The sequence below is a fragment of the Schistocerca nitens genome, chromosome 1 (genome assembly GCF_023898315.1).
Source record: "Schistocerca nitens isolate TAMUIC-IGC-003100 chromosome 1, iqSchNite1.1, whole genome shotgun sequence".
Taxonomy (NCBI): domain Eukaryota; kingdom Metazoa; phylum Arthropoda; class Insecta; order Orthoptera; family Acrididae; genus Schistocerca; species Schistocerca nitens.
The window spans coordinates 630,679,112-630,703,509 of record NC_064614.1 but is presented as its reverse complement, the minus strand read 5'-3'; the positions used below and the strand labels follow the sequence as shown (position 1 = coordinate 630,703,509).

The 24,398-nt window shown below is 42.8% G+C and overlaps 1 protein-coding gene across 1 annotated transcript in view; it reads left to right on the top strand.

The window, feature by feature from the left end:
* LOC126191751 (cadherin-89D) overlaps nt 1–24,398 on the top strand; it is a 410,787-nt gene that overhangs the window by 103,094 nt on the left and 283,295 nt on the right. Inside the window, exon 2 of the mRNA XM_049932553.1 lies at nt 24,219–24,278. Within this exon, the coding sequence (XP_049788510.1) occupies nt 24,227–24,278 (52 nt within the window). The 5' untranslated portion in view covers nt 24,219–24,226. The remainder of the gene's footprint in view (nt 1–24,218; nt 24,279–24,398) is intronic.

The following is a 24,398-nucleotide window of genomic DNA, read 5'->3' as shown; positions in this document are numbered from 1 at the left end:
TCCCAAGCAACTTTTGTCCAACAAACTTTTCGGCTTCTATCATACTTTCGGAGTTATCCTTGGTGGCAATAATTAGTGACTCACCCTGTATACACAACTCAGTGTTTTGGTTGTTTTTCCTCCGCATTAAACAGTCTTCTCACAAACTCGTCTCACACTTCGCGAGCTGATGTTTTCTGCACTGTTGTAACTGCACCAATACATGGATTAAGCACGTCAGTAAAGACTAACCGTTTTGTGTCTACGCGTGCACACTTCAACACCTGACCTGCTGCCCAGAGGAAAATAAGCATTAATGGATTGCTCTTTCCCCACGTGCAGGGCGAAAATTATTGAACTACCTGTATATGAAAAAAAAAAACGTAAACTAGTTACAAACTACAGCGTGCACACACTTTATTCAACATCTGCAGATACTCAGATTTAGAGTATGACGTATTCGATATGCCTGCCATCATTGGCGATGATGTGGTAGCAGCGAAATTCTGTATGACCCGCTGATGTGTCGGACATCGATGCTGTCGGTGATCTCCTGAATGGCTGTTTTCAGCTCGGAAATAGTTTTGGGATTATTGCTGTACACGTTGATTTTAATCTAGCCCCAGAAAAAGAAATCGAATGTGTTCAGATCCGGAGAAGATGGCGGCCAATCGAGGCCCACGCCAGTGGCCCCTGGGTACCGCAGAGCCAGAATGCGGTCCCCAAAGTGCTACTCCAGGACATCAAACACTCCCCTGCTTCAAAGGAGTCGAGCTCTGTCATCCATGAACCACATCTTGTCGAAATCAGGATCATTTTGGATAATGGGATTGAAACCTTCAGGTACCGTTCGGTAGTCACCGTCCATCACGGACACTGCACACCACAAAATCACCCTTTGAGGGTGAAGAGACTTCTCGATCCCGAAATGCGAATTCTCAGTCCCCTAAAATGCCCCAATTTTCCTTATTGGCGAACCCATCCAAAGGTAAGTAGGCTTCGTCGCTAAACGAAACCGTACTTATTCCCATCATGCTCCGCGTCCAACGTTGCAGTTTGAACGCCCTAACGCAAGACGTTCAGAAGTTAGGACGACTGTAATTCATATACATCAATAATTGTCACCCTGTAATTTCAGGTACTAAATAACCTAAAAACAAATGACTTATAACAGTTATGACTGTTAGTTCCGCAAATCACGTAAATACTGATGTAATGTTGTTCACTACACTGTGCTCAGTCATATATGTAGTTGGCTCCATTCCAGTTTCTATTACCTCTTGCTCATTACTATTTTTTGCCAGTAAATATATCATGTTTTACTCAGTCTGCTTAAACTTCACTATTAATGGATACTCCATTAACTGGTCATATTACTAAGCGGTTATTCGTATTGAATAAGAGTATTTTACGTACTGTGTCCCTGAACAATATAGTATTATTATCTATGTTGAAAGCCATATGATTATTAAATAATTCATTTATGTTTTTTAATCTTAATAGTAGTATTTACGTTTAATTTCATCCATTAACGAGAATACACGATGTTACTATTTTGCTATGCGATGTGCCAACAAAAATTAAGTGTTGCTTTTTATAATATTTAAGTTATCTATCACCTATGTTTAACTGAAATATATATACAATATTCATGTTCTCTAGAACTTGTAACGTTATCTTTCAAAATTTTAGTTGATCATGTAAGAATTGCTTCATTGTGAAATCACATACAAAAGAAATCAACAAAATTTGCAGGCCTATTATCAGTTTCCATAACAACCCGCAATATTCTTTTGAATGTCCTTCTATGTTCCACCACAATTCGGCAAACTGCATTTAAGAATGTGGTGTAACTCCCAGAGATTCACATCTATGGCTGATGGCATCGCAGTGTAGGTCCTTCAACAAAGCTGAAGCTCTGACGATGAAGTTTTGACTTGGAAAAGTACATTGGCGTAGTAAAAACGCTATAGAAGTCAGTAGACGGGTTTTATTATTAAGTTTTCTAGTTATTATTCTGTCGAGCTCAAACTCTAGCTTCCGTTGTGCCGAAGCTGTGCGGTAAGTCACAGTGACACTGATCGTTAAAAGCATCTTTGAAAATGAAGGTCTCTCTCCATGTTTGTACAACCGTGAGTGTTTTAAATGAAGTCTGTTAGTCTCAACGTTTTGGACGTCTTATGCAACGGGGGGTTTGGTATGAACAGATTTCGGTGTATACTTTAGCAATCCAATGTTTTCGTCGTAGTGCATATGTGACATTGGACGTGACCTCACAGTGTGAGTAACAGTGCACACTAATTTATTGAGTTATTCTTAGATGAGGTTTACACGAGTTCTCTAGAACCGTACAGGAGACTTGTCCTCAGCTATATCCGGATAAATGGTAGCGTCAGACTGAACTACCACCGAATCATACCGGTCAGAACAAAAGTAACGTAGCCCGATGTGCAGCACACACTGAGGCGGCGCGAGTCGCGGTTGGCACGCCTGGAGGAAAGACGCCAGGTTTTTGACCGTCGCGCCGGCTTTCCTCGGTGGGAAGCCTTTTAATCGAGCTTTTAATCGAGCCGGCGTTTGTAGGCACGGCCTGGTCCGGCAGCTCTGTTGACGTGGGCACGTCCGCGAGGCGCTCCCAGGCTAGCGGTCCGCAGGTCAGGGGTCGCCTGGCGCTACCGCGGCTGCGGGCAAACCAGGCGCCGTAGGTGAAACCCACCTGCCGGCCTCCTGCTCGAGCCACACACGTGTCGTCGCAGATCCACACTTGTCCGACCTTCTCGAAACACAGTGACCGACTACGTGTTTCTGATCGTGGATCTCTTTCTCACTACTAATTTAACCATAGGAAATCGCTACGCAAACGACCCGTGTAACCGACGTAAACGTTAAATTCTCCGTGGGTTTCAATTAAAGGTGGTGTGCTTCCTATTTAGACGGGACAAGTGCGGTTTTTGTACCCTATTCAGCCTGTCAATATGTCTCTTCATTGCTTGAATGGTTGTCAACAAGGAATGTGGTGGTTAGATTTTATTTAGCGTATGGCTAATACAGACAAATCATGAAATTACATATACATATGTGCATATTGACACACAAGAAACTTAAGTTTGTCTTTACAACTGAATATCCAGTCCTTCAATCCAGCGCACTGCATCTGGAGTTGCTAGCAGGAAGTCCTCTTTAGCGCCGTGATAGGCTCGAATCCTGCATTCATTGACAATGTGGTGAACAGCCTGGTATGGAGCCCCGCAGTCACAAGCTGGATCAGGCAGCTTCTTCCACTTAAAGAGAACATCCCTGCATCGCCCATGGCCGGTACGGATTCTGTTGAGAGTAGACCTGGTCTTGCGTGGTAAGTCGAATCCACTTGGAAGTTTAGCACCTGAGAAGATGTTATGCAGGTGCACATCTGTCACTGCTTCCCACCGACCTTTCCATTCTTCAAGAGGTTTGAAATTCTTAGCAACCATGTCAGCAGCATCGCACCGAGTTGGATGACGTGATTTCAGTCTCTTGCGATTTAAAAGTGGCAGGTCGCTATGCACGGGTAGGTTAGAATTCCTGGAGATCTTGTGGGATTCTCTCATAAGGGCAGTACATCTGCGTAGATCAGGAGGCATTATACCGGTTAACAGTGGAAGCCAATAAACTGGAGTAGATCTGATTGTGCCAGATATTATGCGCATTGTCGTATTCAGCTGGGTATCAACAAGCCTTGTATGATGACTATTCATCCAAACAGGTGCACAATACTCAGCACTTGAGTATACCAAGCCCAGAGCTGAAGTTCGCAGGGTGGTTGCTGAAGATCCCCAGGTAGTTCCGCATAGCTTATGGAGGATGTTGTTTCGAGTCCTCAGCTTTTGAGCTAAGTTAACAAGGTGTTGTTTGAAGCGCAGTGTACGATCCAGGATGACACCAAGATATTTTGGGTTCCAATTGTGACGAAGAATTCTGCCTCTGAAACTTACCTCCAGTTTTACGTTCGCCAACTGGTTATTTAGATGGAAGCAACCCACTTCTGTTTTACTCACACTGGGTTGGAGTCTCCAGATTTTGAAGTAATTGTCTAATGCAGACAGGTCATTGGCTAAAATCTCTTCTGTTGTCTTCATTTCCTGGTGTTTGACGGCTAGAGCCAGGTCATCGGCATAGCAGTATTTTCTGGACGAAGTGTCAGGTAGATCAGATAGATATAGGTTGAACAGTAAGGGTGAGAGAACTGATCCTTGAGGCAATCCGTTGTTCAGCTTCCTCTCCTTACTTATGTTGCTTCCAGTGATTACCTGGAACTTCCGATCACTTAGCATGCTGTTAATCAGTCGAGCCATTGTTCTGCAGGGTATGATGCGGAGAAATTTGTAGATAAGGCCTTCCCTCCACACAGTGTCGAAGGCGGCAGTTAGATCAACAAATGCCACAGATGTTTTCTGCTTCATTTGGTATCCTGACTCTATGAAGGATGTGAGAGACAATACTTGGTCGCAGCAGCTACGCCCTGGTCTGAAGCCTGCCTGATCAACTGGAACGTTCTCTAAGATAGCGCTACTTATTCTGTTATATATTAGCCTTTCAAAAAGCTTGTAGCAGCAGCTGAGTAGGGAAATGGGGCGATAGTTTTCTACCTTGTGGCTGGGTTTGCCAGGATTCAGAACAGATATTATCTTCACCTTTTTAAACTCAGATGGAAGTTGATCAGTCAGTAGGATGTCAGTGAAGAATTCTGCCAGTCATTTCTTAGCTTTTCCTCCCATATGGATCAGGAATTCTGGATGGATACCATAGAATCCAGGTGCCTTAAGAGGTTTGAGGTCCTTCAGTCCAGAGTCAATGTCTGAAACTGTGAAGGGATGGGTATACTCAGATGAGGGAGATGTCTTCTTTTTCAGGTCACGAAGCTGTCGTCTGATATGTCTTGTATGTTTCTTGTCAGGAGGTACTCTTGAGGTAGTAATGATGTGGGAAGCAATTTGGTCTGGTGTTACTTCGGAATTTTTTCTGCATGCTAGTGCACTTCCTCCCAGTTTTCTCAGAAGACTCCATGCTTTCCTGCTCGAGTGGGTAAAGTCCATAGTTTTGACTGTTTCTGCCCATTTCTGCCTCCGAGACATGTCCAAGCTGGACAATAGTTCCGTAGCTATCTCTGGGTCACCACTTTGCTGGAAGTATTGGTAGTGTTTCACTTTCCTCATTCCATCCTGGAACATATTCTTTTCGGTATCCTCTTGGCATACACTTTTTAGCTATTGCTCTTACTGCACCAATGAAGCGTTGATAGTTATTATGTGATGGAGGTATCCATCGAATGGTCTTATCCAGTTCCGTTGAAAACTTCATCCAGTCGGCTATCTGGAAATTCCATCGAGCATGCGGAGTTGATCGTATGATGGGAACAGTGCAGCCAATTTGTATTATTACAGGTCTGTGTTGGCTGTGAGGAAAGGCATCTATCACTTTCCTTGTGGTGTTGATGTGAAAGCCAGTTTCGTTGCATGCTGGTGCACTTCCTCCCAGTTTTCTCAGAAGACTCCATGCTTTCCTGCTCGAGTGGGTAAAGTCCATAGTTTTGACAGTTTCTGCCCATTTCTGCCTCCGAGACATGTTTACAAACCACCCAAAACAACATGGCCCGTTTTTGTCCTACACACAGCAGAACATCCTGCAATTTACATAGGAGACTTCAATAGTGGTGGTTAGAAAATTGGAGTAACCACACTGACGTCATTCAAACACTCCACCGCCATAGTGAGACACACATCATTGACAGTCTTGATCTCAGTGAACACCTGCAGCTTAAGAATACCAGCTGCACCTTTGAGGGTGACCTGGGTGGGTCGTGTCGACTCATATAATGGAGAACCGTCTCCACACGATCAATTTGACCTTTAAGAGTCTATTACGGACAACAGTACCAGAGTCCCCAGCACAGTGTTACGCGAATACAAAGGGGGGGGGGGGGATCATCAAGAATGATTTCTGCGTTAAAATCGTTCGGTCCTTTTCATCGACAACTGCAGGATCTGACATCTGACGGTCCTCATATAAGAGTAGGAAGGTGGCCAAGTATCAATGCCCGATATCAGCAGAGAGAAGAGGCAGTCATGCTTTGGTAGTGTATCATGCTTGACTGTTGGATATCATTCATAACTTCTGTGGACCATTTGAGGGATGTATAGAATCGTGACAGAACCATCCAGTCTAAGGTCCATCCATAAATTCGAGATTCAACATTTCGGCTATTATTTATCTTTTAATAGCCCCGTGCTCACCTCATAAACATCTTCCAGAATGTGGCAGGGATCAACTGAGTCGAACTGCTGATATGAACGCGATTGAGAGTTCTTGCAACCTGCAGAAACATGCAGTTGTCGAAGGGACCCCCTTCACACACTGAGGACCGCCGTCGAAAGCTGGGACAGGCGAAAGCGGCTTCGTCTTGACCATCATGTTGACGGCATCGACAGCATGCTGAGCACGCTGCAGTGCATGGGTGGAGCAACATGATTCTGAATATTACCCCGCAGGAGGTTTTCATTTCAAAACGGCAAGAGGCGCGGAATGTGGATCAAACCACTTCCTTGTCAGGGGACGGATAAAAACAATATGGAGACCCAGGAAGTACAAAAGAATGCAAAGAGTCACTCTATATGACCAGGAGAGTCTGATTGAAGATAATATAAGAAGAACTTTCAAGATGGCACTGATAAACCGTCTTCAGGCTTTGAATGAGGAGGAAGGAGACACTATGGTACATCAGAACTGGAAGACGATTGCAGAGACCATTAAAGAAACAGCCCAAGAAGTAATCTCAAGGCGAACTAAGGGAAGAAGAGTGTGGTTCGATGAGAAGAGTGAGGAAGCTATCAGAGAGAGGGCCAAACTACTGTGGATACAAAGCACTATGCAGGAAGAAGAAAAATCAAAATTGGAAGAAATACGAAGGCAGACACAAGCCACATTGAGGAAAGCAAAGAGGAAATAGGTAAAAAGCAGTATGGAGGAAGCTCACCAAGACTTTCATGGAAATAGGTACAAAGAACTTTATAGAAAAGTGAAAAGTTTTAAGGAAGGGACATACCATCAATACAAATTCATAAGAGATGCCAATGGAAGAATGTTAACAGAAGATCAAAAATTGGGACAAGATGGGTGGAATACTTCAGAGAATTACTAAACTCTGATGAACCAACCGAACTACTCGAGTTTGATGACCCAGTAGCAGTAGATCCAGAATATCCTCAACCAACCATTGAAGAGATAAGTAAACAGATAAAAAACCTTAAGAATGGTAAAAGTCCAGGAGAGGATGGGATTCCTACTGAACTTCTCAACGCTGGAGACGAAATCCTCTGTTTCAAAATCCACAAGCTAATCGAGCAAATTTGGGCAAAAAAATGAAATACCAGAGGAATGGAAGGTAGCTGTGATTTCCCCCGTATATAAAAAGAAAGACAAATCAGTATGTGACAACTATAGGGGCATAGTGCTACCCAACACCTGTTAAAGATCTTCTCCAACTGCCTATTAGAACGAATAAAACCTCTAGCAACAGACATAATTGGAGAATACCAACGAGGTTTTCAAGCAGGACGATCAACCACGGACCAGATTTTTGTCCTAAAACAGGTCTGTGAAAAAATGTACGAATACGGACGAGAGATACATCTCCCGTTTGTAGGCTTCAAGAAGGTTTACGACAGTATACATAGACCTAGCCTGATGAGTTTGGTATACCAAAGAAATTGGTCAAAATTGTAGAAGTATGCCTAAATGACACAATACGTAAGGTTAAGATAGGCAATAAAATAACAGAAAGCTTCCAAATTGTAACAGGATTACTGTCCTCTTCAGCGTGGCACTTGAGAATGTAATGCGATATCTCAACAAAGAAGACTTCCAGCGCATTCAAATTGGCAATGAACACATTTCATATCTGGCTATGCAGACGACATTGCACTATTAGCATGTACAAAAGAAGATCTGAAAAGAAGTATCCAGACCTTGGAGTTATTGGCAGCTAGGATCGGTCTACAAATTAGCTCTGAAAAGACTGAGTATATCACCATAGGAAGAAAGATCCAAAACTCTCAAGATTTATTTGTGAACAACACCAGGTATAAACATGTGAAATAGTTCAAATATCTTGGATCAATTTTTACAAAAGTAACATCAACTGAAGCAGAGATAAAAGCACGGCTGCAGGCGGGAAACAGATGCTATAACTCTCTAGACCCTATATTAAAATGTAGAAGTGTCTCTCAACAACTAAAGCTACGGTTGTATAAGACATTAATAATGCCAGTAGTACTTTATGGCTCTCAAACCTGGAGCACTCGAAAACAAGGCCTTAACCGACTGCCTACAATTGAAGGTCCTCAGGAAAATATTTGGGCTAGTTCGAGATCAGACTACTGGAGAATGGAGAAGACGCCATAACACAGAATTAGAAGAGCTGTACAAGGAACCCAACGTCTTGGGAGTGATGAGAAGCAAAGCCTGCAATGGGCTGGACATGTAGTTAGAATGGAGGCAACAAGATGGCCCAAAATCGCAATGGACTAGATCCCGTCAGGCAGCAGACCAGAGGGAAGACCTAGAAAGAGGTGGATCGACGGAGTGAGAGAAGACTAATAGCTGGGAGACAGGCAGCAGAAGACAGAGACAGATGGTGAGCTCTAACTGTGGTGGCGCGTAGTCCACTGGGCCTGATCGCGTGAATGAATGAACGGATGAATGAATAGGAGGTTTTCATTTCACAGGTGTGCGGAGATGCGTACTTTCCAGCAAACTACTTTTACTTAATTTAATTCCCTCGCTTTGCAGAGGTGCAGTTGCTATAAAACGTTTCTAGACAAATATACTAAATTTGACTTTCTTGTTATGGAATGACGATGTTTTCATGAGTCTGCTTACAGTTATGTCCTCAATTTTTTCCCTTCTTTGCCAGACGAGCTATTAGTTTTCTATATTTTTGTCTCCTCGCGAGTTCAACGTAACATACCATTCCAGCATGACAGTTACGCTCTTATTATTCCTTCTTTATTACCTTTCATGTATACTGTGGTAATCTGCCACAGGGCTCTCTCTAGCGTACTAGTAAAAGACCCTGACAACTTCCAGAAAAGTAATTCATTTGTTTAATTTGTCGTAGCTCTACTGCCTAGTATGAATTCAGCTAACAGTCTAATCTGAATCAGTCAAGAGCTGTGACAAAATTTATAGCTGCACATAGGCAAGTGATTTATTAGTGTTTGGTCCGTAAAAAATATGTTTTCCCACGGCGTTGTTTGACTGATATCCGCTTTCGTCTTCTGGCCCCTTCGAAATAAAAGGCTTTTTTTCTTTTGCAATTTTTTAAAAACCCGTTTGTTATAATCAATTCGAACTTACCTCACGATATTTCGGTGTTCCCTATTCGATTCTTTTCTCGTATGTCCAGATTTTTATCAAAATCATGTCTTATTTTTCTTGTTCAAATATCCCATTTTGTTCCACCACTACTTCCAGGCTTACGTCACGCTCATGAATCTCGCTAGACGATAAGTCACTGGCTGACTGTGTCCACAGGAGCGCTACGCCTGTGAAAACAGGAAAGTTTAGGTGTCTCCTGTGAATACGTCAGAGCTTTCTGCGCCGGCCATTCTGAGTGCCAGGCGCGTGTTTTCCAGTCTGACGCCACCTACCGATTTAAGCACAAAGCGCTCTCTTCCCTGGAGAGCATCGATCACAAGTGGTTTAGACTCTTGTCTTGTACATTTTAAACTCAAAGCCAGCAACTATCAGCATAACAGGTAGACTGCACCAAGCTGCAAGCATTCGGGTTATATTCACGTGACTGAAAAACACGAGGGTGTTAGACTTTTTTCCCCGCTTGAATTGATCTGAACACTTGAGGATCGGTACCCGTCTATGAGTTAACCATCTTTAAATCGAATTACTTCCAACCGGATTATCTCACTGGCAAGGTTATGTTACGTAAAGGTGTAACTTTATTCTTACGTATTTTTTATGCTATTCTGAGGGATGTTAAATGTTCTAAGCCGATGCTTGTGTTTATCCATGACGGTTGGTTTTATATACCTTGATTATTCATAGATTGTCCTGGATTTATATTGGATTTACTTATACCTTTTCCTTTGTCCAAAGATTGCATCAGCTGTACCTTCCCTCCATGTGTGATTATTTAAGATTTGCTTCATACAGAAAATGCATCATTCAAGTTGCATTGCAATTTCCTGACGGACTACGCAACATAAGTTAACAGTGCTTGCATTTATGTTCCGTAAGAACTTTTCAGTAATTCAGATAAGACGGCGCTAATGCCGTTTTCCGAGATATACATTTGCAGAAACGTTGTCATCTTAAATTATTGTTTCTACCATACTAGCTCTCCGTTTTCGAATTATTAGATTGAGTAGGCCTGAGATGTCAAACAAATTTGCCCTGCACAAATCGAGCCTGGAAGGCCAAATATTAACACATTTTGAGATAATGTAGTATTATGTTTACAGTCAACGTTTAAGTGAAAAACTCATTTGTGCTACCTCTGGTACCCATCCCCCGCCCACTCCGCCCTCACTCTTTGTCGTTGCACTTTGATTAACTTTTGCCATCTCCGAAACTTTAAATATGGTCAGACTGCATTATTAATGGGTCACATTCAGCGTCTGTGGTTATATATCAGGGCAAAAACTAGATTCTTCATATTACCGGAATGAAAAATGCTCCTAGTAGCACAAAAAAGGCGAATATACCCCAGTCACAGTTAGAGATGCGAAAGAAGGGAACTAGCTTTTTGACTTAAGTGGCAGCTTCGAAGAAATTTAAATTAAAACATCTTGACATATTCACGCTTTTTTACTTGTTAGTGTTACTACCCTTGTCATGTTGTATACTGCATCATGTCAAGTGAAGTAACATGGTACATGATGTCATGTGGTATAACATGACATAAGCAATAACATCATCCAACATGGTATGTGCCATGTCGTGCAATATGACACAACGTGTCATTTAAGTTTAGGATGCGTGCACCCACATTCTGGGATACTTACTACTATAAACGCAGCCCCACTCTCGGATACTTCCTGTTGTAGATGCATCCCACTCTCTGGAATCAATACGTCTGTGTCTATTTGTTCGTACATTCTTCACCATACATAAAAGAGGGGATATGTCTATGAGAGCTCACTGCGCTGGGGAAGTAGGGTTAACTCGTAAAAAAGAGAGGCAATTCTGATGTTCCGGTTAATAATGATAGCAAGACTTAAGAAAAATCGAGACACGTTCATAGGATTTGTCGATTTGGAAAAAGCGTTCGACAGTGTAAAATGGTGCAAGATATTCGAAATTCTGAGAAAAGTAGGGATAAGCTATAGGGAGAGACGGGTCATATACAATATGTACAACAGCCAAGAGGGAATAATAAGAATGGACGAACAAGAACGAAGTGCTCGTATTAAAAAGTGTGTAAGACAAGGGTGTAGACTTTAGCCCCTACTGTTCAATCTGTACATCGAGGAAGCAATGATGGAAATAAAAGAAAGGTTCAGGAGTGGAATTAAAATTCAAGGTGAAAGGATATCAATGATATGATTTGTTGATGACAAATGAAAGTCAAGAAGAATTACATGATTAGCTGAACGGAATGAACAGTCTAATGAGTACAGAGTATGGATTGAGAGTAAATCGAAGAAAGAGGAGAAGTAGTAGAAATGAGAACAGCGAGAAACTTAACATCAGGATTGATGGTCACGAAATAGATGAAGTTAAGGAATTCTGCTACCTAGGCAGTAAAATAACCAATGACAGACGGAGCAAGGAGGACATCAAAAGCCGACTAACAATGGCAACAAGGCCATCCTGCCCAAGAGAAGTCTACTAACATTAAATATCGGCCTTAATTTGAGGAAGAAATTTCTGAGAATGTACGTCTGGAGTACAGCATTGTATGGTAGTGAAACATGGACGATGGGAAAACCGGAACAGAAAATAATCGACGCATTTGAGATGTGATGCTACAGACGAATGTTGAAAATTAGGTGGACTGATAAGAAAGGAATGAGGAAGTTCTGCGCAGAATCGGAGAGGAAAGGAATATGTGGAAAACACTGATAAGGAGGACAGAATGATAGGACATCTGTTAAGACATGAGGGAACGACTTCCATGCTACTAGAGGGAGCTGCAGAGGGCAAAAACTGTAGATGAAGACCGCAATTTGAGTACATCCAGCAAATAATGGAGTACGTAGGATGCAAGTACTACTCTGAGATGATGACGTTAGCACAGGAGACGAATTCGTGGTGAGCCGCATCAAACCAGTCAGAAGACTGATGACAACAACTTAAAAAAGACATTATTGAGTTGAACTGCGTGAAGTATGTCAGTAGATTAACTCGTTTATTTCAAAGATTAGCACTTATAAGAGTATCGAAAGTAAATGAACTTTATTGTTTGACAATCTCATTAATATGCTTCTTTCAGTTCAATACGTGCACCCAAAAATCTGGAGCATTATTCCCTATTTACTGACTTCTGCTCACGTGCTATAGCAGTTGTTAGTATGGTTGTTTGTTGTACTGGACTGCTCATGTGCTACAACATCGTGTGGAAAACATCAGCTACAACATCGCGTGGAAAACAGCATTTACAATAACCTCTGTTTCTTTCTCTCTAATGGGATTGATTATATCGGCAGTATCGCCTGCGTAAAGTACACATTCCGCTTGTTGAATGTTAAGTGGACGGTCATCAAATAGGAATAGTAGAGTACCCAAAACTGAACTCTCTCGGACTCCCTTCGTGATTGCGCAGAGGGGTAGGGGGTAAGTAGCACGGCCGCTGTGGGGTTGGAGGATATGAGAGGGGAATGTTTTTTTGTCTGTCTTGCAGTGCCACCAACTCACTGGTGTTCTCGACTCGTACCGACAAGACGATATGGTATAAACTGTGACATATAAGCAATATGGATTTGTGAATGCGCTTTACAGAGAGGGTCATCTTCAAATACGGTACATGTTTGTAGCAATGAACCTTAATTTAATTAAGGCTGTTATAATATAGTGCAGTGTTTAGGAGAAAACTAACATTAAATCATTTATCAGACTTTTGTTATAGTGTCTCATATTTAATACTGCACTTAAATATAGTACAAATACTATTATTAATGAAAGTGATTCGCACATGTAGTAAAACCAACAACACTTCATCACGCGACTATACTGTGACAACTGTTAGATCGCTGAGGTTTGCAGAAATCTGGAACAGAGAATAGTCTATACAAAGTGTTCAGACTGGTGCCGACTTTTAGCTATCAGTACTTGGGGGCTGGCGGCAAATTTTCCGCGCTCTTACTACAGGTAGTCTATTGCGGACTCATACTAAATTACCTAGGTTACCAATTAATAATAAGATCGGTACATATGCGGCCCGAGGTGTCACTCCACAATGTCGGCATTCGCTGTCGTGCAACTGAAGTTTAACGACCACTGATCTAAAAGGAGACTTGGTGGCATGCACTGTGATTGGAAGTTTTGCCGCCAGCATACATACTTCTTAGTAATTATTTACGAGTGTGCGCCCCAAGGACTTACCAATATCTGGAGAACATCCTCGTTGCAGTGGGTCAGAGTTCTTTCACTGGATGCCGACTGGACATCTGTTTTGGAAGGGGACACAATTTAGTGGGCATTACTTAGGGTGACGGGAAGCGCCGTGACTTTAATGGCCGTGGCCAGGGCTTAGGCCGGGCTTGGGTGTAGATGGGCGGTGGAACCGTGGGGACATCCGGCCCGCTCTCACCTCACGTACTGTGGCGTACCAGAGGGCCTAACGGACCCCAGCACCGGCCACAATAGCAATAAACGGCTGTAAAGTCTCGCGGGCGATGTGTCTTCCCGAAAGCTGACGTGTGCACGGGGCAATTCGTGCCACTTGCTCCGGACCCCTCCTCGACTAATTGGAATGCCGCGGCAAGTAGGACGTCTTGAAATGCTCCCAAGTTATTCAGTTTCACCTAGCTGGACTTCGTAATACTCATCAGGTAGAGAATACAAAGTTGCCATTACTGCACTGGCACAGAGCGGAGTGGTGCTACGGATTCATACGCTGGAGGACGGCTATTCAAATCCACGTTCGGTCGCTCAGGTTCAGGTTTTTCGTGGTTTCGTTAAATCACTTAACTCAGTTACCGGGATGGATTCTTCGACAACAACACGGGCAGCTTTCTTCTCCTCTCTTCCCCGACCCGAGCTTGTGCTTCGTCTCTAATGACCTCATCGTCGACGAGACGTTAAACGCCAATCGGACAGACCATGCCGTCAGGATAGAAGTAGCACTGCGGTTCTAATGGCTGGACTGCGGAGCACATTTCCCCGAAGCCGTAGAAATTTCTGGGTCTCCACTTTCTAGTTTTCATTTCCTTTCAACCCACCGCGGAGTAGCTAGACGGCCTTCAATAGATCTACTTCCACTTAACGACGTAAACAACATGACTTCCTGAGTATTCGTTTACAATAAACAAAACTTTCTCGCATTTTTGCATGCAACATGCCAAGTGCATTTCACTTTTTACTTAAAAAGCATCTTCATTGGGTGTTAGCATCACGGTTAGACCGTTTCCTCTTCATGTTAGCTACATGCATTCGTAACTATGATATTTCTCGTGATAAACGCTTGGAATAGTATCTAAATGACAAACATTTTTAGGTCACACGTTGTACTCGCAATAAAGGGTTCTTGAAAAACAATGAATAAATTAAACGCGCAGACGTCGGAAGTTCTCTCAAAAGAAGGACTGGTAACCAGAAAACGTAAATTGAACTGACAGTTGAAGATGACTTTGGATTTCTCGGGCAATAAATAACTTCTCAGCAGTACCGAAACAGGTGACTTCTTTATTCTGAACAAACATGGAATTTATGTTGCTGCTGTCAACGTTGTCCACGCAATCAACTTTCTTAATACCGATATCTTTACTGAGTATCCGCTGATTCACCATTAAAGTGCTCGATGAAGCTGCTTGCTGTGATGTACAGGAATGTGTTAATAATAATAATTTTTTGTGAAGCAAGTCTGAGACCGTGGCTAGTGTGAAAAGAGCATATGAAACATTTATATGTGAAATATAGAAGTAGTGAGCTTGCAGTAATCACTTACTGCTTTTAGATTTAACTTATAATGTCTTAAAAAATAGTACGACGTTAGACGTTTGACTCATATGCTTTTTATGCCTTCAGATAAATGATATCGCGTCACATACATATCATTAAAGTGAGGACATTCCAAAAAATACTTCTCATGCAATACAGTGTCTGATACATCTCTATATATAACATATCCTACGATAATATGGACACACTTTCCTGAAATCCGCAGTGACCTGAATATTAATCATTTTCGTGATAAGGCTTACGGGACTTCAGTGTGGATCAAGCACGGAGCCACAGCCGGACTCAAGCATTAGTATTCGTTCTCCGATATTTTTTATATTCTGTATTGATTATCTTCTCCATCGGTCAGAGATACTTTGCGGACAAATATACAGTGAAATCCAGAATGGTACTGAAGATCGCTACTCTATCTTGAATGATGAAGTTTTTGTACTTAAAAGAAAGGATGCCATTGGTGTGATGAAAAAACACGTATCACACAGCAGCCTGTTGCTTAGCGAGAGCCAGTAAAGTCAAGAAAGTGATGTCTGTTAGTGGTTCCGAACACCGTATCCAATAAAACTAACCACAATCATATTCGAAATTTGTTATAAAACAGCCTAGACTACAAAGGCACGTTTACTACAAGATGGCCGATTTTGATCATCACATGACCATTTTCGGACTTTCAAAAACAAAATGATGGTCAATGGCTGTGCACGGAGCAGGAACCTCTGCTGTCATTTAACGGTTCCTGCTTCGTGTACAGCCATTGTCCATAATTATGGATGTGAAGGTCTGAAGACGATCGTGTGATGATCGAAATCGGTCATCTTGTAATAAACGTACCTTTGTGATCTAGACTGTTTTATAATTAATTTCAAATATTCTATTTTGATCGATGACTTCTGCTGCAATGTTTTCAAAAACAATCTTATATGTTAAATGTTTGGGCGTAGCGAAAACAAGATTTCCTATGAACTATACCATCGATTTTTATTCGAATTTTCGTAGCCTAACGAAGAATGGGAAATGGACTAATTAAATTTGACAAGCGTTAGGTCTATATCTGCGAAAAAAGATTTTTAGCTTGAAATTAACCAAGGTAATTACAAAAAACTTAATTAGTAATTTGAGGGAAAAGCTGCTGCTACCTATATAACTGAAGTGTCAAGAAGTTCATCTCATCAACGCCTAAGTATTTTGAGCATAAAAGTTAAGTTTGTGTGATGTTTAACTGTCAACAGGCTTCCTTCGTATCAACAACTAAATTTAGGACATTTCGAGGACAGAACACACAAGAAAATCAAATGATGTGTCAAAGAAAATCAAACCACAGCATAAATTGAAACTTCTCGGCTTTCTCTTGATCTGTATACTCTTAATAACAGTAGAATACCGGTACCGATCGATATTTAAATAGATTACATTTCGTGCTTTCAGAACAAGACTTGAAAGTAATAAATAAATTGGAAAAAAGAACGGTAAGATGTTTTGCGAAATGATTTGCATGAAAGTAAAAAATAAAATAACTAGCTAAACATTTGCGGCCCTTATGAACGAGCCTCGAAATGATGTGCAGCAGATGAGGTTGAGAATTTTCAGTTCAGTATTTAACTAAGAATCTTAGAATTTTAAAGAGTACTATAAGATATTTATCTGGTAGAATTTCCCTCAGTGGTAATGTATGAGCATCTCAGATGCTATATATGATTTCAAGCTTCGTTCAAAGACGTACCAAATGTTTCTCTAATCTACTCTATTTCTTACTTTCAGACAAATCTTTTCACAAAACATTTGATCGTTCCTTTTTGAAATTCTTTTAGTCCTGTTAAATCCTTCACCCTCACTTTAAATAACATCCGACGCACTTTCTAACCTTAAAATAATTTGCTACAGTGACCCATTGGTAACCAACAGATACTGTTGCCGGCTGCCTACAACTTACGGCTACGGCAGAGCCCTTCACATATGACACGATGACAGAGTGCTGCCGGCCGGGGTGGCTGAGCGGTTCTAGGCTCTACAGTCTGGAACCGCACGACCGCTCCGGTCGCAGGTTCGAATCCTGCCTCGGACATGGATGTTTGTGATGTCCTTAGGTTAGTTAGGTTTAAGTAGTTCTACGTTCTAGGGGACTGATGACCTCCGAAGTTAAGCCCCATAGTGCTCAGAGCCATTTGAACCATTTTTGACAGACTGCTTCAGACTGGAGCCTATATTGGAGCCTTTCACCGGTGAAAAATATAGCTCGTCAATGTTCGGCTAATACTGCCAATGTTCGCCGTACTACTCTTATTCGCCATAATGCGTTGTTAACCTCATTATTATATAAAATTATTAGAAAGATAAAACGTAAGTATGATTATAGATACCAGCAAGACCAGCTTATGATTTCAATAAGTTACGTGTATTACACATTAATTATTAAAATTCAAATTCATCCACCTTGCCACCAATTTTCAAAGGTTTTTTATTTTTTTTTATTTTTTTTATTTTTTAAATGTACGTTAAATCACAGGATCTCAGTGTCGACTCGACAGTCTCATTCCCACGATCCTGTGGCTGACCGTACGCTGAGCTGTAGCACGTTGTCTGTCTGTCTCTCCTTGGCAATCGATGTGACCCACTAGTAAAACAGAAATTCTGATACCGAAGTGGCCCAAACGTCACAGAACGGTTAGTAAAGAAATTTATAAAATAATGACTATTGGTCCTACATCTCACCAGGAGACAAAAATACTGTAGTAGTGGAGTTCGACTTAGTGGATAAAATCGCATGATATTTACAGAGACGAATATCTATACCCTTAACTGCAACTGAGGCGACTACCATTATTCATCGGTTGCTTCTTTAAGCAATATACAAAACGATATCAGTACGTGAAGGCTATAGTGTACGAAAATTGCTTCGAGATACATGAAGTGTTTTTTTTTTCTCCTTGTATTGATCTGCTGATAGTTCGAGTGCTGCACTCTATTGTTCCAAATATAGGAAACTAGGGATGGCCGGAATCACCGAAATCCGCTAAATGAGGGTACGTATTTATCAACTGTGTCATTAATTTGCGAAAGTTGTGGACCTCATTTATTTTCTGCATGCAGACACTGTCATTTTTATACCCAGACGCCCCCGTCCCTCGCACCGTCCCCTTTGCGCGTGTAACAGTGTTTATCTACAACGGACGACTTTTATGGTGTAGCGGTAATTTTCCTTATGTGACATTACGTAGAGTTACGATTAAAATTCAGAGGACAACTCGATGCAACTGAATTTGGTCACTACCACATAACTTAGTGATTTAGAGGAGTTCTGCCATTCAGTGCTAGGCGACAACGGTATCGATTTCACAGCAGCAAGGGACTTCATTCATCATAGCTCCGCCAAGAAATGTTTATAAATTACACAAAGTTTTTTACGAATCGGTCTAAACAGGGAAAACTGTATCGCAATCCCTACAGTAGGTCCTGTGATCGGCCCGATCATACAGACAGAAACTTTAATTTATGTATGCGTAGAAGACAGATAGATGGATAGACAGAGAAAAGATAGATAGAAGTACACAAATAGATAAGACAGATAGAAGAAGGTAGGTAATGACGGTCACAGGTTATGAGACATTAAAGGACTGGATGAAAGGTGCAAATATCTGATTTCACGGTAGATTTCTAGAAGTATCTGAAGTAAAATAAGACAGATCTGTAAACACATTAGGTGAAGCCTTGGCGTGGTTTAGAATTGGTGGTGAAAAGAAATTACAAGTTGCAGCGTTCCTCGATGGGCGAAGAAGACCACAAGTACACAAATGCAGGTGTGCAGCTTTTAGTTCAGTAACGCGAGCGTCATCAGGGTGTCGTGAATATTCAGGACGCTCGGTGATCTGGGAGTGAGATGAGCGTGTCACGGTACCGGGTCTAGCTTTCCTTTTAGAAACGCCCGTTTCTACGGAGTCGCTGCGATCTCTCAGCATCGTCGACGTCCACTCGCTCAATTTTAAACATTCAGGACCATTTCTGACGCAAAAAATATACAGTAAACGTGCTCTGCAGACCGTAAAAACTTTGTTATGGACTTCACAGCATCCAGGAAATTCCCTTATGGGAACTGAATCATGCATCACATGTCATAATCGGCCCGACTCGAATCATCGTGTTCGTTGTCGCAGCTTGTAGCACTCAGTTCGTGCAGTGGTCAACAGTTCTAAATACTCAACGCATGTCTCTACCTTAACATACAGTATATGCTAACCCAAAGTTCGGCTGAATGGAAACAGTTGCACAGATCATATAGACATGCGTTCTTTAATTATTGAAGGACTGTCAAGTAACAGTCGAAATATATTGTGGATTAAATTCATATCACCTCAGTCTCATCACGTCGGCATTAAACACTGGGGAACGGCAGACCAACTAGTGAAAGCTGCATTTAGGCTCAAATGGTTGAGCCTAAATGGCTCTGAGCATTATGGGACTTAACTTCCATGGTCATCAGTCCCCTACAACTCAGAACTACTTAAACCTAACTACCCTAAGGACATCATACACATCCATGCACGAGGCAGGATTCGAACCTGCGACCGTAGTGGTCGCGCGGTTCCAGACTGTAGCGCCTAGAACCGCTCGGCCACTCCGGCCGGCGGTGCTTTTAGGAACTGAAGACGTATGGACGTACAACTCCCAAACACTGTGTCCTGAAAATCTGTGCATGGAACTCAGCTAATGAATTATTCTTGTATCTTGATGAGATAGAAAACCAACACTAATTATTTTAAAAAGTTTCTCACTGGTTACGTAATGATGTCTACTAAAGCTTCAGCAAGGCTGTAGAATAATGATCATTCGATAACAAAGTATGAAGCATACACAGACTAAAATGCGATCTAACGCTGCACTGTTTTGAAGACATTCCAAGCTAAATTTAAAAGCAACAACCTCGTACTGCTTTTGTATTTCACATGTAAACATGTCACAAACTCTTTTGTCACTACCTACAGCATTACACATGTGCTTCGCAAGAAATTCGAGCAGAGTTTTCGTGGAAGGAGTAATAAAACAAAACTAGAAAATACGCCGATATAACCGAGCATTGCAAATCCGAAGTACCTAAAAAAACTTGTGTTGTGAGAATGCGTCTTAATCACGGTTCTTTCTCCTTCAGCTCATATAAAATCGTTGTATTAGAAATGCCTTTCCGTAAAAGCGATGATCTAGCAACCACTAACGTAATAACATTTTCTTTCAGGTGAAACCTTATGAAAAAAGCAGGTAAAATTTTAAGGAGTACATGGAACTATATCACATTTACTACTTTGTCCTACTCCATATCTTAGAAAGTAAATGTCATAGTAACGCTTACCTACTTTTCGGGGCAAATAAAAGTTGCTCGGAGAACAGAGTTCTTCCAGGGAGCAAAGAAACACAGCAGAAGGAAAAAAAATACATTACTAACCTGACTACAGTAGGTGTTGAAAGTGTCCATCATTCATCTCTTGGCACTTATGGGAAATGGTCAGCAGGCTGCTGAAAACGGATCGAAGCTGGACTGTTGGAATTGTTGCAGTCTCATCCGAAATGTTCTGCTTTAGTTCTCGAAGACAACGAGAGTTGCTGCGATATACCTTTGCACACCTGAGGGCTCCCCACACAAAGCAACCTCACACTGACAGCCCTGGGGACCTGGGTGGCCAGCTAGGACCGCGACCAGACCTAAAAACCTTTGTCAGGAGCGAAGATTGTGCAAATGTGATCCATGATTCTGCCGGCTGTATGGGCAAATGCTCTATCTGGTTCAGAGTAACAGTACGTCTTTTTCTCCTCCGCTAATGTTGCCACAAATGGTTACAAAATGTTGGCAATGTAACGCTCCGAAATCAGCGTCTGATGAAGGAAGACGAGACCAATAATGTGGCGAGCAGACACTACACGCCAAACCCAACCTTCTGATCATGCAATGGTGTTTCGTGATAGTTATGCGGATTCTCCGCTTGCCAGAAGCTGTTATTCTGCGGTTCAGGGGAAACCGGGCTTCATCAGACATAAATAATAGACCCATGTCCAAGCCGTTAATTGTCATCTCACAAAACTGGAGGCGCAGAGGAGCATTTGCTCGTTTTAGTGCATGAACAACAGACACTCTCTAGTGTTCCATGAGCAGGACCAGATGGAGTATTTGTCCGCATGATTGTCGTAAATGCCGTTTTCTTGCGACAGGCGTAGGCTTGACTTCGTAGTATTCTGAAGCATTTTCTGGTGAACTGCAACCACATTTTCTGGGATGCGAGCACGTTTCGGAATGCTTTTTGACCTATTCAAAACAGATTCTGTCTAAAGACGTTTTCGAACTAAGCGTTGCATGGCATTCTTTGCTGGCGCTTTGACACCAGAGTGCTAACCACACCGTTTCAACGACTTTTTTGTCACGTAACTTTCCACAACGAAAATCCGCTGTTCCACTGTGAGTTCCAGGGCCCCATTTGCACTGCTCCACTCACACTAACACAGGCAGAACTACGCTCTGAACCGGTGTGGATCACATGGCGGGCGTACACGTGGTGTGCGAATCGCGGAGTGTGGTTATATGCATACAGTCAAGTCCAATCGTATTCAGTCGTCGTCTCTTTTATTTGCCTCATCCTGTGTATACAAGGAATCCCTAACACCCTCAGACGAGGTGGACTTCGACTCGGCGGAAATGGAGTAGGATCTACGCTTTTCTTTTACAGTTTCAACCTTAGAACAGAGTGCTGTTTCTGTATTGACTGTTTGCTTATTAACAGTTTTAATTGATCAGGGGGCCAGATTTTGTTTGCTTTATAAGTGTTCTGATTGCTTTGAGCGGATCCGCCACAATTTTGTCTCTTATAGCAGTCTCTTCGTATGTCAGTGGCACTTACATCCTAGAAATTCAATTGTTTGTTTTATATATACCAATATCTATTTATCCCTACAGTTTGTTCTCTCCCTGGCCCTGTCTAGTACCATGGAAGTTATTTACTGGCGTCTTAACGCATGCCCTGTCATCCTGTTCGTTCTTATTTATATAGGTCTTTGGCGTCTAACGGCCATGTAGCCTGTTCCTTCTTCTCTTTACCTTTGAGATTCTGCGGGAAATCTCTTCATTTATTAAATCAGTCCACATAATTTTCAGCACCCTTCTATAGCAACACATCTCAAAAGCTCGATTCTCTCCTTTTACGTTTTTCCCGTAGCCCTGCCTGAGAGTGATTGTACGTTACTAACTTATTATCAGTCCGTTTTGAAATTGAGCCTCATCTGCCGCAGACCTGGAGCGTGTAAGTGTGCCAACTTTGACTTACAACAGAAACCTGAAGCACTTTCTGTAGTTGAAAAGGCAAGTGGATTAGATGAAGCAGGCTTTAAGGAAATTTAAGTCTGCCATCGAAACAGGTCGCATAGTTATTTGCACGTAGACGTTCGGTGTCATGTGCTCTTCAATATCTAATCATGCTTCACTATTTCAGCCATTAGGAACAATTTAATCTTGAAAATGGAAATACACTCCTGGAAATTGAAATAAGAACACCGTGAATTCATTGTCCCAGGAAGGGGAAACTTTATTGACACATTCCCGGGGTCAGATACATCACATGATCACACTGACAGAACCACAGGCACATAGACACAGGCAACAGAGCATGCACAATGTCGGCACTAGTACAGTGTATATCCACCTTTCGCAGCAATGCAGGCTGCTATTCTCCCATGGAGACGATCGTAGAGATGCTGGATGTAGTCCTGTGGAACGGCTTGCCATGCCATTTCCACCTGGCGCCTCAGTTGGACCAGCGTTCGTGCTGGACGTGCAGACCGCGTGAGACGACGCTTCATCCAGTCCCAAACATGCTCAATGGGGGACAGATCCGGAGATCTTGCTGGCCAGGGTAGTTGACTTACACCTTCTAGAGCACGTTGGGTGGCACGGGATACATGCGGACGTGCATTGTCCTGTTGGAACAGCAAGTTCCCTTGCCGGTCTAGGAATGGTAGAACGATGGGTTCGATGACGGTTTGGATGTACCGTGCACTATTCAGTGTCCCCTCGACGATCACCAGTGGTGTACGGCCAGTGTAGGAGATCGCTCCCCACACCATGATGCCGGGTGTTGGCCCTGTGTGCCTCGGTCGTATGCAGTCCTGATTGTGGCGCTCACCTGCACGGCGCCAAACACGCATACGACCATCATTGGCACCAAGGCAGAAGCGACTCTCATCGCTGAAGACGAGACGTCTCCATTCGTCCCTCCATTCACGCCTGTCTCGACACCACTGGAGGCGGGCTGCACGTTGTTGGGGCGTGAGCGGAAGACGGCCTAACGGTGTGCGGGACCGTAGCCCAGCTTCATGGAGACGGTTGCGAATGGTCCTCGCCGATACCCCAGGAGCAACAGTGTCCCTAATTTGCTGGGAAGTGGCGGTGCGGTCCCCCACGGCACTGCGTAGGATCCTACGGTCTTGGCGTGCATCCGTGCGTCGCTGCGGTCCGGTCCCAGGTCGACGGGCACGTGCACCTTCCGCCGACCACTGGCGACAACATCGATGTACTGTGGAGACCTCACGCCCCACGTGTTGAGCAATTCGGCGGTACGTCCACCCGGCCTCCCGCATGCCCACTATACGCCCTCGCTCAAAGTCCGTCAACTGCACATACGGTTCACGTCCACGCTGTCGCGGCATGCTACCAGTGTTAAAGACTGCGATGGAGCTCCGTATGCCACGGCAAACTGGCTGACACTGACGGCGGCGGTGCACAAATGCTGCGCAGCTAGCGCCATTCGACGGCCAACACCGCGGTTCCTGGTGTGTCCGCTGTGCCGTGCGTGTGATCATTGCTTGTACAGCCCTCTCGCAGTGTCCGGAGCAAGTATGGTGGGTCTGACACACCGGTGTCAATGTGTTCTTTTTTCCATTTCCAGGAGTGTATATATAAGCGATTACAAGCATTTTCTTAAATAATAATAATAATAATAAGAAGAAGAAGAAGAAGAACCTTGGGTGCACCTTAAAATATTTCGTAGTGAAGTTAAAAATTTGGTACGTCGTTTTGTAAGAGACTGATTCTTTTGTTACAGGAGCTGAAATGACGACTTGGCTAGTAATTCTGCTGGCGACATGCTGTACTCTAGTCACTGGTGAGTACGACAGAAACTGTAGCCAACAGAAATTCAAGCGATTGTTTCCTTTTTAAACGAAAGAGCTAATAGATGCGAGTCTAGCTTTGGTGAGGGCGTCTTTTATTTACAGTCACTGAT